Raw genomic sequence first — 12,015 nt, 5'->3', positions numbered from 1 at the left:
TATTTTTTTCTATTTTGATTTTGATTTTTAAAATGTTTCGTTTCAAGAAAGTTTCTTGATTATTTTCGGCATCTAGTGGTGAGCAGAGGAAGCTTTGAGAAGAGTTTGGAGCTTTTTCCTGACTGTGCGGATAATAGTTTAATTGAGAATTGGGAGCCGATCATTGACTGTATGGAGCCGATGCCATAACAGTGCCACCTGGTGGTATGCAGAAATATTAGCACACACAGGTTCAAAACCGTGCCGCCCTGCAAACTATAAAACGCTACCGTTTTCATATTTCATAACAAATGTGATGATCAGTAATGATGTCTAGTCAGTAAAGTTCTGCAATGAATTGTTTGGAACTCTGGCAGAGGATAAGGAAGAAGATTTTCTTCCTGGATGAGGTTTGATTCCAGCAGCTTAATTCCAGAAATCCAAGCATCCAAACCAGATCTCACAGTGGCTGTGAGACACCGTGCTTCATCCCTAGGTCTTCATCTAGCCACTACCTAGGTCTTAGGCCAAGCTGAAATTTGGACTCACGTTTCCTTTCTCCAGTCCCTACAGAACAACCTGGTGTTACAAACCTCAGCCAGACTCTTGGCAGTTCATTGATGAAGGGGCTTTTTTGTAGTACTTCAGCCATGCTTGTATACAAGCCTATGCACTCATCACCATGCACTCTACACTCAGCTGGTGTTTGTCATTCTTTTGATAGGTCACTGGATGTCATCCCATGGCTGTTGAATGACATTCCAATGAGTTGTCAGTCATTCCAGTCAGTGGAGTCATTTTCCTCCTCTGTCTGTTTTATTGCTCCCACATTGATTCAGCTGACAACGATATGTTTGTGAAGATATTCATTACATTTTACATGGCATCACTCTTTAGAATTATTGACATAATCACTACTTGTCACTTAATAATACAAGCTGCATCGTCTATGTAATCCTCTAGGAAGCATATACGATTATTCAAGCTGCAAATTCGGACAGGGTTCTGACGGTTATCTCTAATTTATCTCCTGCTTCAGAGCAGGATAACTTCACAGCATGTTCTCACAAGAATATCTTAGACTACTGCTGCCAGCTGCTGCTGTGGAATGAATCTCAGCTGGACTCTGTGCCTGCAACAATACAGTAATGATTTCGATTTATAAAAGCACAACTGCAAGAAATAATGAAAGGACTAAATCATTAATGCCACTCTTTATTGTGTTTCACTGACAGAAGTTACTATGGCCGTATATACTTATATCGCATACATAGTGTTGATACAAGCACTGGGATCATACATCCATAACAGTCCAGCTTCATGTAAATGTGCCATATTTTGTCAATTGTGATTTTTCACCACAATCGAAATTTGTCCTCTGCTTTTTACCCATCTGTGCAGTCAGAACACACACACACACACACACACTAGTGATTACTAGGAGGTCGTGGTACACATGTGCCTAGAGCGGCAGCCCTAGCCCAGCGCCCAGGGAGCAGTTGGGGTTAGGTGCCTTGCTCAAGGGCACCTCAGTCATGGCCTCAGCTCTGGGAATCGAATCCACGACCCTCCGGTCTCAAGACCAGTTCCCTACCACCTGCCCTTCTTCATGACGTACAACTGGGTTTCTTGAACTTTGAGGATTACTTTTCTAAATATGTGGCAAATGAAAGTGGAAAAGGAAAGCAAATTAAAAATGAGAACGCAAAACTTTATAAAGATACTGATGAAAAAAACACTACACATACAAAACATAATGCCACTTAGGTCAACATGGTAACAATTGCCTCTTAACTTTGTGATTATATACTGATAAACAGGACTGGTCTGAACCTGCAGACTCAGAAACTGCTCAGTTATTCAACATCAGAGCCATTCATCTTACAGATGGGTCTATGTGCCTCCAGCACCAACTGCAGCCTCTCTCTCTCCCTCTCAAGCCCAGCTATCTCCTCCTCTAGGTGAGACTTCACAAGCTCCAAATGTTCGGTCTCCTACAAGTGAAGCATAAGAATTTTGTCATTTCAGCAATAAATATACAATAAAGTACAGTAGAGGTATCTGTTTGTGTACTAAGCTACAAAAGAAAAAATAGAGGCCTACACACAATTTAAATGAATTAAATAAAAAAGAGAGAAAAGCTCAGACAACCAGGCTTATTTAAATGTGGACAACCAGCCCTATTTAAATGTGGACAACCAGCCCTGTTTAAATGCTTGACTCACATTTTGTAATGCATCCATAAGCATGCGGCGACGATCCCGACACCTAGCAGCTGCTATTCTGTTCCTTTCCCTTCGAGCTCTCCTCCTCTCACACTCTTCATTGTACCTCTGGACATGATTCAGAGAGAAAAACAGCTCATCTCTACTGAGAACTTAATGTAAAAAAAGAGGAAAAAGTCCACTTCACAACACAATTTTGACAAACCTTTTCTCCCATTTACATAACCAAGATGGCTGAGAGAACCAAGTGACGACACTGCCATCTTGTGGATGATAGACCAAGCGCAGGCACGATTCTTCCAAATATTACTCTTCTTACTCACCAACGTCCCAATTCACAAGATGGTCCACCCCTGGGTATGTGCTATCCGAATCCCGCGCAAATTCTACTACAGTGACTCACCCTGTGGGCCTCTAAATGACTCAGGTGCACATCATATTACCCTTTTACCATAACTGGATGAGTCAGATGAAAAGCCTCATCCCCACTTTCACTGTTTTCTGTGTTAGAATACCCAAGGCAAAAATTCAGAACTTACGGGTTCGCCGATCTGCTCAGATCCATCCCCTGACCCAGCATGGGGCAGGTCTGGACTGGAAGACTGCGACTGGCATGGGCAGCTTGATAGTGTGATGGGCAAAAATGAGGATAACGTTTCCCAGGTGGACTCTGTTTCTGAGACCAGACAAGACTCAAACAACCACTGATTATCTGTGCTAGAGGTTACAGTATCGAGGTTAGGAATAGATGTGACTGCACCCATGAGTTTCTGCAAAAAAAAAAAAAGATGTTAAATAAGCGAATAGCTTATTAAAAATAACAAATAAACGCGCAACAGATAAATTAAAAAAATAAATCAAGGTAGAATAGTGTCGGCTTTGTATACTCAATGTTTAATATTTTTGCTGACTCTGTTCATATTCTCATATTAGCACCTTCACTGCATTTCACTGAGTTCACTTAAAATCGGTTACAAACCTTCTGAATCTGCACAGCATTATTCAGGTCCAGTCGTGGTGACATCTCGGTATAAGTCCCATAACTGAATGTGGTACCACCTTCGTTTTGATACATCTCTACGTTGGTCTCTTAAAAGTTTGCGAGGGGCATCATGATTGCGAAGAATTGTACAAATTCTCACTCTCTCTTATCACGGGCTTCCATCTTCTCGCTGGTATCGGTTAATATCTTAATTTTTGAAATAATCGCGCCACAGGAAGAATTCAAGTGCCTCCCCAAACTCCTGTAAAATAAAAGTAAAAACACGTGATACAATTTCTTTAGCCTGCTGTAGTTTGCTACGGTCCCTCCCTCCGTTTGTCGTGCGTGACTCTATCTGTCGTATAAGAGGGTTGGTCATAAGTTATTATCTCACTGGCAGATAAACTTACCAAAGTAGTCAATAACCAAATAACATTTCAAGTTAATGTAATTTCCTGTGCGCCTTTTTACTCAACTATTTACATTGTTATTTTTTATCTATTAGCATCAGTCCAGTTCATTCAGACGAAAGTTTATACTTAAAAAAAATGTCCATAGAAGCACCTACTTCTTTACGCTTTACGCCAAACTCACAAACCCAGATGCATTAAACTATACCGCCTGTAAACAGTTCGTGACAAAAACTGACATACTTCTATTTCCCTAATCTCTTGACCCCATGTCCTATAATTTCCGTTTCTTCTGCTGAGTTTTGCTGAGCCTCCATCTCACACCCCACAACGCTTACTAAAATAAACCTATTTCTAAAGTCCTCGGTCCTTCTCTGCTCGCCTTTTCTTTCTCCGTCCCTTAAAGGAGTCATTTAAGCCTTTGCTTTGTTGTCTTTGTAAGCCTTTGGAACTCACGTTTCAATAACGGCAACATTAAAACATGAAATATAGCTTTAGGCTACATACGATTAAATTCTCAACTGTATAAAATTTCTACCCCAGCTTAGTCACGCCAGCATTTAGTTGATCGACTCATTATGTTTGGACAAGTATTAAGAATAGCCATGTCGGTCATCCTTAAAATGTGTCATAAATTATTGCTTTCTGGACGCTACTGCATTCACGACCTTGTTTATTTGTATATTTTCGTAGTATTTTTTTCCAATAAATATAAAACGTCCTTAGGGTGGGGTTTTGAAAAGCCCCTTTGGAAGCTTCCATAGCTAGTGACAAATACTGGTTAGTGACTCTCAAGGATGCCAGTGACTCACTGTAATGTCTCAGCAACGCTTTAAAGGCGTAGGACCTAGCAGTTCGTCAAATAGTCCAGAAATGGTACAGCAGTCTGAAGGTACCGGTTAAATATATTTTATAGTATCTTATCCAATTTCATTATGATAATGGAAGTGAATTTTTGTTTCAAGATTCCAAAAAAGTTTCTGACCTCGTATTTTGAATGGAAAACCCCTATCAACTGCATCTTTAACAGCTCACGTAGCTCATTTTAGCACACATCTGGATTTTGAAAACCTTTGAAATCTAGGCCATCTGTTTATGAGACTGCTTACTCAATGAGAACTGTGCTGGGATTACATAAATACAGTTATTCTACTAAGGTGTCACCAAAATGTCTGCTGTCCTCAATATTTCCCTTAATATTAATTATGCTCCTATCCAGCAGCAATTTTTATCAGAAGGCATGTAAAGTAATGTCTACATTAAACAAATAATTATATATATATATATATATATATATATATATATATATATATATATATATATATATATATATATATATATATATATATGAAGCACATCTTGGGCAGTATGTTGAAGTGTAAGACTGCAAATAAAAAACTCCCAAAAGCAGTTCAGTAAAATATTTACATTTATTGGACACTGCAGTTTACAGCCCTGAAGGATCTGTCATTTATAGATGTCTGTAGGCCCCAACAGTGACATCAAACAGTCTGTGGTTGTTTAGTGTTCCTTCTTTGTCCAAAAGAAAGTAGAACTTGTGGTCTTTTACTTTGAGAGGGATGAAAGAGGGCGATTCCTGTCTATGGGCATAACAAGCCACTTGATTTAAAGGCACTGTGAGGTGCCATGCATTCCTAACTCCCAGGGGTGACTGGGTAGACACAGTCACCCTTCCACCTCCCTTATGCAGTATCACACGACTGACGGAGCGACGGCTGAACAGCACTCCCAGACCAACAATTGCTCCTGCTATAGATAGATAGATAGATAGATAGATAGATAGATAGATAGATAGATAGATAGATAGAGAGGGGGTGTGGTTAATGTCTTGAGAGTTTTTCTTGTTTATTAAATCAAATCTTCACTCATCCTTCAGAACTAACAAAAACTAATTTCACTTGCCTAAAATAATCAACAAAGAAGAAAAAAAGAAAGTCAATGGTTTGATCTGTGTTCATTGGAGCACAAGTATTCACCATACACAGTTTCTAATAGTTTATTCATTTGCTACATTAGTCATAAACTTTTCAAGAAATGGGATGCCCTTCAGGATCTTGTTGATCACTTAAGAAACTGGCAAACATGCAAACAGTAAAGTTAATATTATTTTTCCAGCTAGCTATATAGGCTGAGAGGGGAAAATAAACTGGCTACAAATTATCTGACCAGACTGGTTGTCAGGTTTAATACTTCCTTTAGAGCTTACCGATGACAAGACATCCGAATGTGAATCCAAATCTCCAAGCATTAGATCCGAGGTTCATGTCAAAACTGAAAAGTCCCAAGTCGGCTTTGACTTTTCGAGAGTCTTTACTACTTTTTTGAGTGTTTCGAAGGCCAGTGAACGCAAAATAGGCCAAGTAAGTCCAGAATAGAAACTGCCCTCCACAAAACATTGCCAAGAACCTAAAGAAGCGCGTTCGGTCATGTTCAAACAGCACAACATCCTTCACCACAGCTGTTGATGTGAAAGAGCGGACATTCCGCACAGGTTTACTGGGGAGCGCGCGAAGTTGCCCTTGAGGTTTAGGTAATCCCCATCTCAGATGATTCAAGAAAGTTGGATAGTCGGTGATATTTTGCACATACCGCTTAGACAAGGGCATAAACTGCTGTACACATGGCGTACATGTCAATCGGTGGGTTAATCCAGCGAAATAGGTGCGACAGGCACGCGCTGTAAATAACACATGAAACCCCATAGCTAGGTCTGCCTCTTTGAACTGCTTGCGATTTTTCTCCCTAACCTCACGAGGTTGTAGTTTATGAATGGATTACGTTAATGAATGTTACGCTATACAGCTACAGTATTGTCAGTTTCCTTATAAAAACGCCTCAATGGCCGCCGCCATATTCTTCTTTGCTTAAACTACGGAAACTGCTCTAGTCCAAAAAACACGTACATTGCAAAAACTGACATCTTTGCATATGAAAAATCTTAAATCTAGTGGAAATATTTAAATTATTGTGTAAAATCATGTAACTTATTTCTAGTTGTTTTTATTTTTTTTTATTAATGTTCTTAAGTAAAAGTATCTCACTGTATTGGCAGATAATTCTCCTTGTTGGCTAAAGATTACTGGTTATAAGGCCTAAATATTTCATTTTATATTTTCGTGTAATTTTCATTCACATAATCCAACGAATGACTCAAATCACCGTCCGAGTTATGGTGTCTGATAACCTGAAGTCAACTAAAGAGTTTTTGTCTATAAGATGTACGTCATTATTCTGGCTTTATTTATTCTTCTTATAGAAGAATTTAAACAATAAGTATATTGCATACTGAGATATATGTCCGTTTGAAGCTCTTTGAATTGCCACTGCGTATATACAAACAAACTTGCCTTGTCTTACTTTGCCTTATTAGACCTATTAGACCAGTATTAATGCAGCCTGTGATCAGCCAGAGCACGGGCTTTATATCAGTTGTTTCAGCAACTGCTTCTTCATCTTTTATTTGATTCTCAGTAGCCTGTTGGATTAACTGATTTGTCCATATCCTCAAGCACAGAGGATAAACGGTAAGGTCTACGATGCACAAGGCATGAGCAAAGCAGACCAGGCATGTTTGATTTACATTATTTAATAGCATCTCAACATCTTCAAATAATTTATTTGTAGCTATGTTTGTTTAATTCATGAACACACAGGTGGGGGAGGACGTGCATGTTTACTCTTAGAGATGCTGGTTGGCTTAGGCTGCTGCCTATTGTCTCCTAAATAAATCTTATCAGATCTCAAAAACGCTGATGCCTAGGGCTTATTTGAATACAGTTGTGGATATGCATGTGAATATCTGGGTATGCCTACGAAATAACTAGAAATATATGTTTACAAAATATTAACCTTTCACATTTCAAACAAAATAAGGAGGTATGAAGATGAGGCTGGAAGAACTATTATCATGTATTTACATTACTAATGCCATGACAATAGTTTTTTTATTATTATTATCTGATTAATTTCTCTAAAGGCCACACTGGAGGTGAAGCAGTAAGCTTATATAAAGTTTAAAAAAATCTTCAAATGTTGCTTAATGTTAGAATTGATGTGACTTAGTGACTTGTGGGGCCCCACCCCATCGCCCCGCCTGATAGTTAATTCGCCCCAAACAATGCCTACTGTTCTAGTAATTGCTCTAAATAAACCCACACCCTCAGAATACACGTTATTTAAAAGCGAGCCACACCCTGATTGTCGAACGGTTCTCATTTGTTTAAACCAGTGGAAAGACTACTCTTAGTTTAGATTCTTTATTCAATTTGATCAGTTTTGCGTGTGACAAAAAATAATTTCGAATGCTGTTGGTGCATGCAGGGCAGTTGGAGAGAAAACCGGTTTGGCTTGAAGGTTTACTTCACTTTACTGGGTTGACACCGTTAACTTTACGCGCATGCGCGAGGCTTACCTGGTTTCGTTGCGTAAAGTGTAAACGACGATTTTAGCACGTGAACTGGATAAAACATCGATTCTGCACAATTTACAACAAAATTCGTCGATCATCAATCGACTTTGACCGGATAACAATACAGGAAGAGACTGAATTGTGACAGTTTTAGCTGAGCTTTAAAGGTGTGACCAGAAGTGATACACCTTATTGTCAATGAACTGATCGATTAAAACAACCTTGCTGTGCGAAGGTTCTATATTCTTGCGCAATAAAAAGCACAGAAATGCCTCGAGTGTTCTTGGTTAAAAAGGCGAGTTTATTTCACGGGAAAAAAGACTGGAGTTTGCTACCGGATTCCGCGCGAGGGGACATTAATATACCAGGTGAGTACATACGGCTTGCACTTTTAATACAGTAAAATATATATTTATGTTTGCAGTGAAAATGGAGAAAAATGCTTTCGTTTAATCTAAAAAAAGTGCTGAATAAAATCTTGTGACATCTAGTTTGTATATAGGCTACTCCTCTGTGGCAAAATGTACCAGTTTATTGTATGATACTGCTATGGAACAAATAGTCCATACAATTATTGATATACAATGTATGGCATTTATTGTGCCTGATTGTCAAGTGTTAATAGACTTGTATTAACTTTTGGCCATGTTTATTTATTTATTTGTATCATTTAAAAAAGTTTCTGTCTTTCCTTCTTGTTATGGAAAAGAAGACCCAGAAGCCAGCACTGCAGACATCTCCTGCTTCCCCACCCCCACCTTACAGAGCGGGAATGCACCCACGAATGCACCCACGCACACACACTCCCCTGGACTGGCTGCCCAGGAGCCCACCTCTCCTACAGAGGATCGGCCCAAGCTCAGCTCCCGGTGCCTTCTGAGCACGCCCAGGACTCCCTACATGCGTTCCAAAATTAAGGTCAGTAAAGTTGCGGGGAAAAAAAAAACAAACCCTAATGGTGTCGTATACGCGATGTCTGTAGGTGTACATTAGGCACATTATGTTTGTGGACATTTTGTTAGAGGAGCTAAGTACCTGCTTCCTTATTGTTCATTGTGGGCATTAAGAAACAAAAGTCAATGTTCAATATCATTTTTTTTTCATTTTATGAATAAAATTTTTTTTATGAAAAAAGCATTTCTCTGTAGTCTTTTTATCTCATTATCTCTATCTCTTTATTATCTCAAGAGAGATCAACAAATTATTGCCAACCAAGACCTTTGTTCTGCTTGCTAATGTGATTTATTTGAGGTTTTTGAGTTTTATATTCATAACTATCAACTATGTATGCTTTCTTGCAAACAGATCAGCAATATCAACTAAGTCCAGGTTCAGGGCCTCTGGCCTCTTTAACTGAATGCTAAAAACATCCCAAATGCTCAGTCTCTTATTTGCTACAGTGGACCTAAGGACCACGATTCTTCTATAAAATTCTCCTGAGCTAATGTAACTTCATGTCCTAAGTCCTTGATATTTGACTTGTACATTCTATGAAAACCAATGGTCCTTTCTGAGAAATGCAGCAACTTTTGGGGTTTGGATTTCATTCATTCTGTCACTTTCTGCTGGAAAACAACAACCCTCTTATTTATAACTCCTTACAAAAAGCCCATACAAAAACTATGTCTAGTTCTGAAAATGATCTAATCTGTCCTACCATAGTGAGCACGTACTGTTCACCAATTTGTGACCTTAGCTCTTTTTGTTGTAGTTTTGCAGCTGGTTGTGTTCCATTATCACAGTAGTCAGTAGTATTCAATACTTCATTTCACAGGTTAGCAAAAAGGACTCGTCTCTGTAGTCATTCAAAGTTTGAATTAAGGCTTCACCTAAATCATCAGCCTTTGAGAGGTCAAGTGATCTAGTCTATAGCATGCCTGCCAGACATTGTTTGTCCAAACAATTTAGATAACATATGATGAGCAATGAACTGTAAAACAAATTGTGGTCAGACCTCATGATTCAACAGATTTGTCACCACTGTGTTCCTGGGCTATCTCATGAAGGACTTGCTTAATGGCAGGAAGTCTTTCCATATCATTACGTACAGTCGTATACTGACATACCCAGGGAGTGTGAGTTGTGCACTGTCCACTAGGGCACAGAGCAGGCTGACTGACTGTAAACGTAACCTACATCCTAATTATTTTTTTATGCAGATAACCATGGGTGAAATGACGAGTGATGTATCAAGTGCCTCCCAAAGCAAGTCGACAGAAATGCCATCTATTACATTCCCTTGTCCAATATGCCATAAGACATTCAATAATACCCGAATGATCAAACGTCATCTGAGGAGTCACAGTGATTTTAGGAGGTACCCATGTGATTACTGTGGGAAAGGCTTCAATGACACCTTTGACCTCAAGAGGCATGTGCGCACCCACACAGGTATATCGGTCACCATCTTTTACCATGTCAATGTCATGCATCACCTCTCTCTCATTACTAACCCAAGCATCTCCTCCTCAAGGTGTGCGTCCATTTAAGTGCTCCGTGTGCGACAAGGCCTTCACTCAGCGCTGTTCCTTGGAGTCTCACTTGAAAAAAATTCACGGGGTCTCTCAACAGTACGCCTACAAAGAACGTAGGGACAAGCTGTACGTGTGTGAAGAGTGCGGCCTCACAGCTCAGACACAAACTGGCTTGCTCGTGCACCTCCAGGCCAAACACCCCAACAGCAGGAGGGCCAAAGCCAAGAGCAGACCAACGCAGACACAAGGCGGGCCGGGCAGTGCCTCCCCTGGATCCTCTAGCACCCAGAGTGATGTGGAGTCTTGTTTGAACTGATGCTGGCATGCTATAACCCTGGCAAACTATCATAATATATGATAAATCATTCGTATATAACAACATGTTTCTTTAGGCACCATTAATAATTTTTGTTCAGTGCACTTGTAGATTAATTTTTTAAGCAATGGACAATTCCTTTCAGTTCGTTTCATTCATCGTTGAAGCAGCTAAAATCATGGGATACAAAATAATAAATCAGTAAAGTCATAATAATTAAAACTGTTGTGGAACTGCACTGTCTGAAAATATTATAACAAACTTTTAAATTTCACTTTTCCCGTTGATGCTTCTTCACGTTTTGAAACCGCTATTATGATGCCGCCTAGTGGCCCGGATGTGTCAGAGTCAGTACTGAATCTGAATCTGTTTAACGAGGGCCACCTCGAAAGTAAATATTGTAAATATTGCTTGCTGCTTTTTGGTGGTAAAATGCGTTACTGCTCTGTTAAACTACTGGTCTGTTTTCGATAGTCTGTTGCAGGCAACACAATGTTACTATATGATGGTTTTCTTTTACGTTCCGTCGATAATTTCGAAAACGAGATCGTATGAACGTTTAAACGCACGTCGATTTACTATAACCCACCAGGGCAACACGGACATCGTATATTCAGCAGAAGGAAGGTGCGTTTAGGGATGACGTCAGTGTGCACGATGTGCTGAGTGTGACTTTATCAGGTAGGCTAACATAGTGAAGTGTGTGTGACCTATATCACCTGTGTTATCTTCCTTACCCCGGCCACTTTTCGTGTTTGATCAAATTAAAAAAGACTCGTCGGGGAGGCTAAACGGCATTCGAGGAGGGGGGAACTCGAGACGACGGCAGCCTAAGGTCACCGTGTATTAACTGCGTTCACCCAGCTGCGGAGAGCGCGCGCGAACAGCTCGCGCAGCTGCGTAGCGTGGATGAGCGCGAGGAGAGACGGGCGCCGCACGCGCACTCCTGCAGTTGGTTTTTTTTTTCCTCCGAGCGTACCGTGGTCTCGCCATATAGGGTGAAAGGAAGTCGAGCGTAACGGTGCATGTTACCTGCTGTTTCCTGTCCTGTACGCGCCTTCAGGGCAACCGGCGAATAACTGACATGACAACAACCTTTGCTTTGTTCGGTGGCACAATCATCAAGGCGATGTGAACGGGAGAAGAAGCACGCATTCGTTTTTGCGTAGAGAATGCATGTTCGCCGCGGATAGTACTGAC

General features: G+C 40.1%; 3 protein-coding genes across 5 annotated transcripts; 1 reads left to right on the top strand and 2 right to left on the bottom strand.

The window, feature by feature from the left end:
• Window positions 1-1,136: 1,136 nt before the first annotated feature.
• On the bottom strand, window positions 1,137-11,927 carry fosl1b (FOS like 1, AP-1 transcription factor subunit b). Of its 2 annotated transcripts, none has more exons than XM_076980365.1 (5): window positions 11,848-11,927; window positions 3,184-3,448; window positions 2,744-2,974; window positions 2,205-2,312; window positions 1,137-1,973 (listed from the first exon to the last, which is right to left on the bottom strand). In XM_076980365.1, the coding sequence occupies exons 2-5, from the start codon at window positions 3,277-3,279 to the stop codon at window positions 1,836-1,838; spliced, it is 573 nt and encodes a 190-aa protein (XP_076836480.1). In that variant the 5' UTR covers window positions 3,280-3,448; window positions 11,848-11,927; the 3' UTR covers window positions 1,137-1,835. The 2 variants fall into 2 exon arrangements, with proteins under 2 accessions (XP_076836480.1, XP_076836479.1); XM_076980364.1 differs by lacking the exon at window positions 11,848-11,927 and adding an exon at window positions 3,755-4,773.
• On the bottom strand, window positions 5,008-6,513 carry tmem223 (transmembrane protein 223). Its single transcript, XM_076980362.1, has 2 exons — window positions 5,824-6,513; window positions 5,008-5,366 (listed from the first exon to the last, which is right to left on the bottom strand). The coding sequence occupies exons 1-2, from the start codon at window positions 6,317-6,319 to the stop codon at window positions 5,068-5,070; spliced, it is 795 nt and encodes a 264-aa protein (XP_076836477.1). The 5' UTR covers window positions 6,320-6,513; the 3' UTR covers window positions 5,008-5,067.
• Window positions 7,804-11,268, top strand: ovol1b (ovo-like zinc finger 1b). Of its 2 annotated transcripts, none has more exons than XM_076980360.1 (4): window positions 7,804-8,393; window positions 8,735-8,943; window positions 10,185-10,416; window positions 10,499-11,268. In XM_076980360.1, exons 1-4 carry the CDS (start codon window positions 8,294-8,296, stop codon window positions 10,813-10,815), a joined length of 858 nt encoding a protein of 285 aa, XP_076836475.1. In that variant the 5' UTR covers window positions 7,804-8,293; the 3' UTR covers window positions 10,816-11,268. The 2 variants fall into 2 exon arrangements, with proteins under 2 accessions (XP_076836475.1, XP_076836476.1); XM_076980361.1 differs by having other exon boundaries at window positions 7,807-8,393; window positions 8,738-8,943.
• Window positions 11,928-12,015: the final 88 nt, after the last annotated feature.

The sequence above is a fragment of the Brachyhypopomus gauderio genome, chromosome 18 (assembly GCF_052324685.1).
Source record: "Brachyhypopomus gauderio isolate BG-103 chromosome 18, BGAUD_0.2, whole genome shotgun sequence".
In the NCBI taxonomy this organism is placed as follows: Eukaryota; Metazoa; Chordata; class Actinopteri; order Gymnotiformes; family Hypopomidae; genus Brachyhypopomus; species Brachyhypopomus gauderio.
The sequence above is the reverse complement of the archived record's forward strand: the minus strand, read 5'-3'. Positions and strand labels throughout refer to the sequence as shown.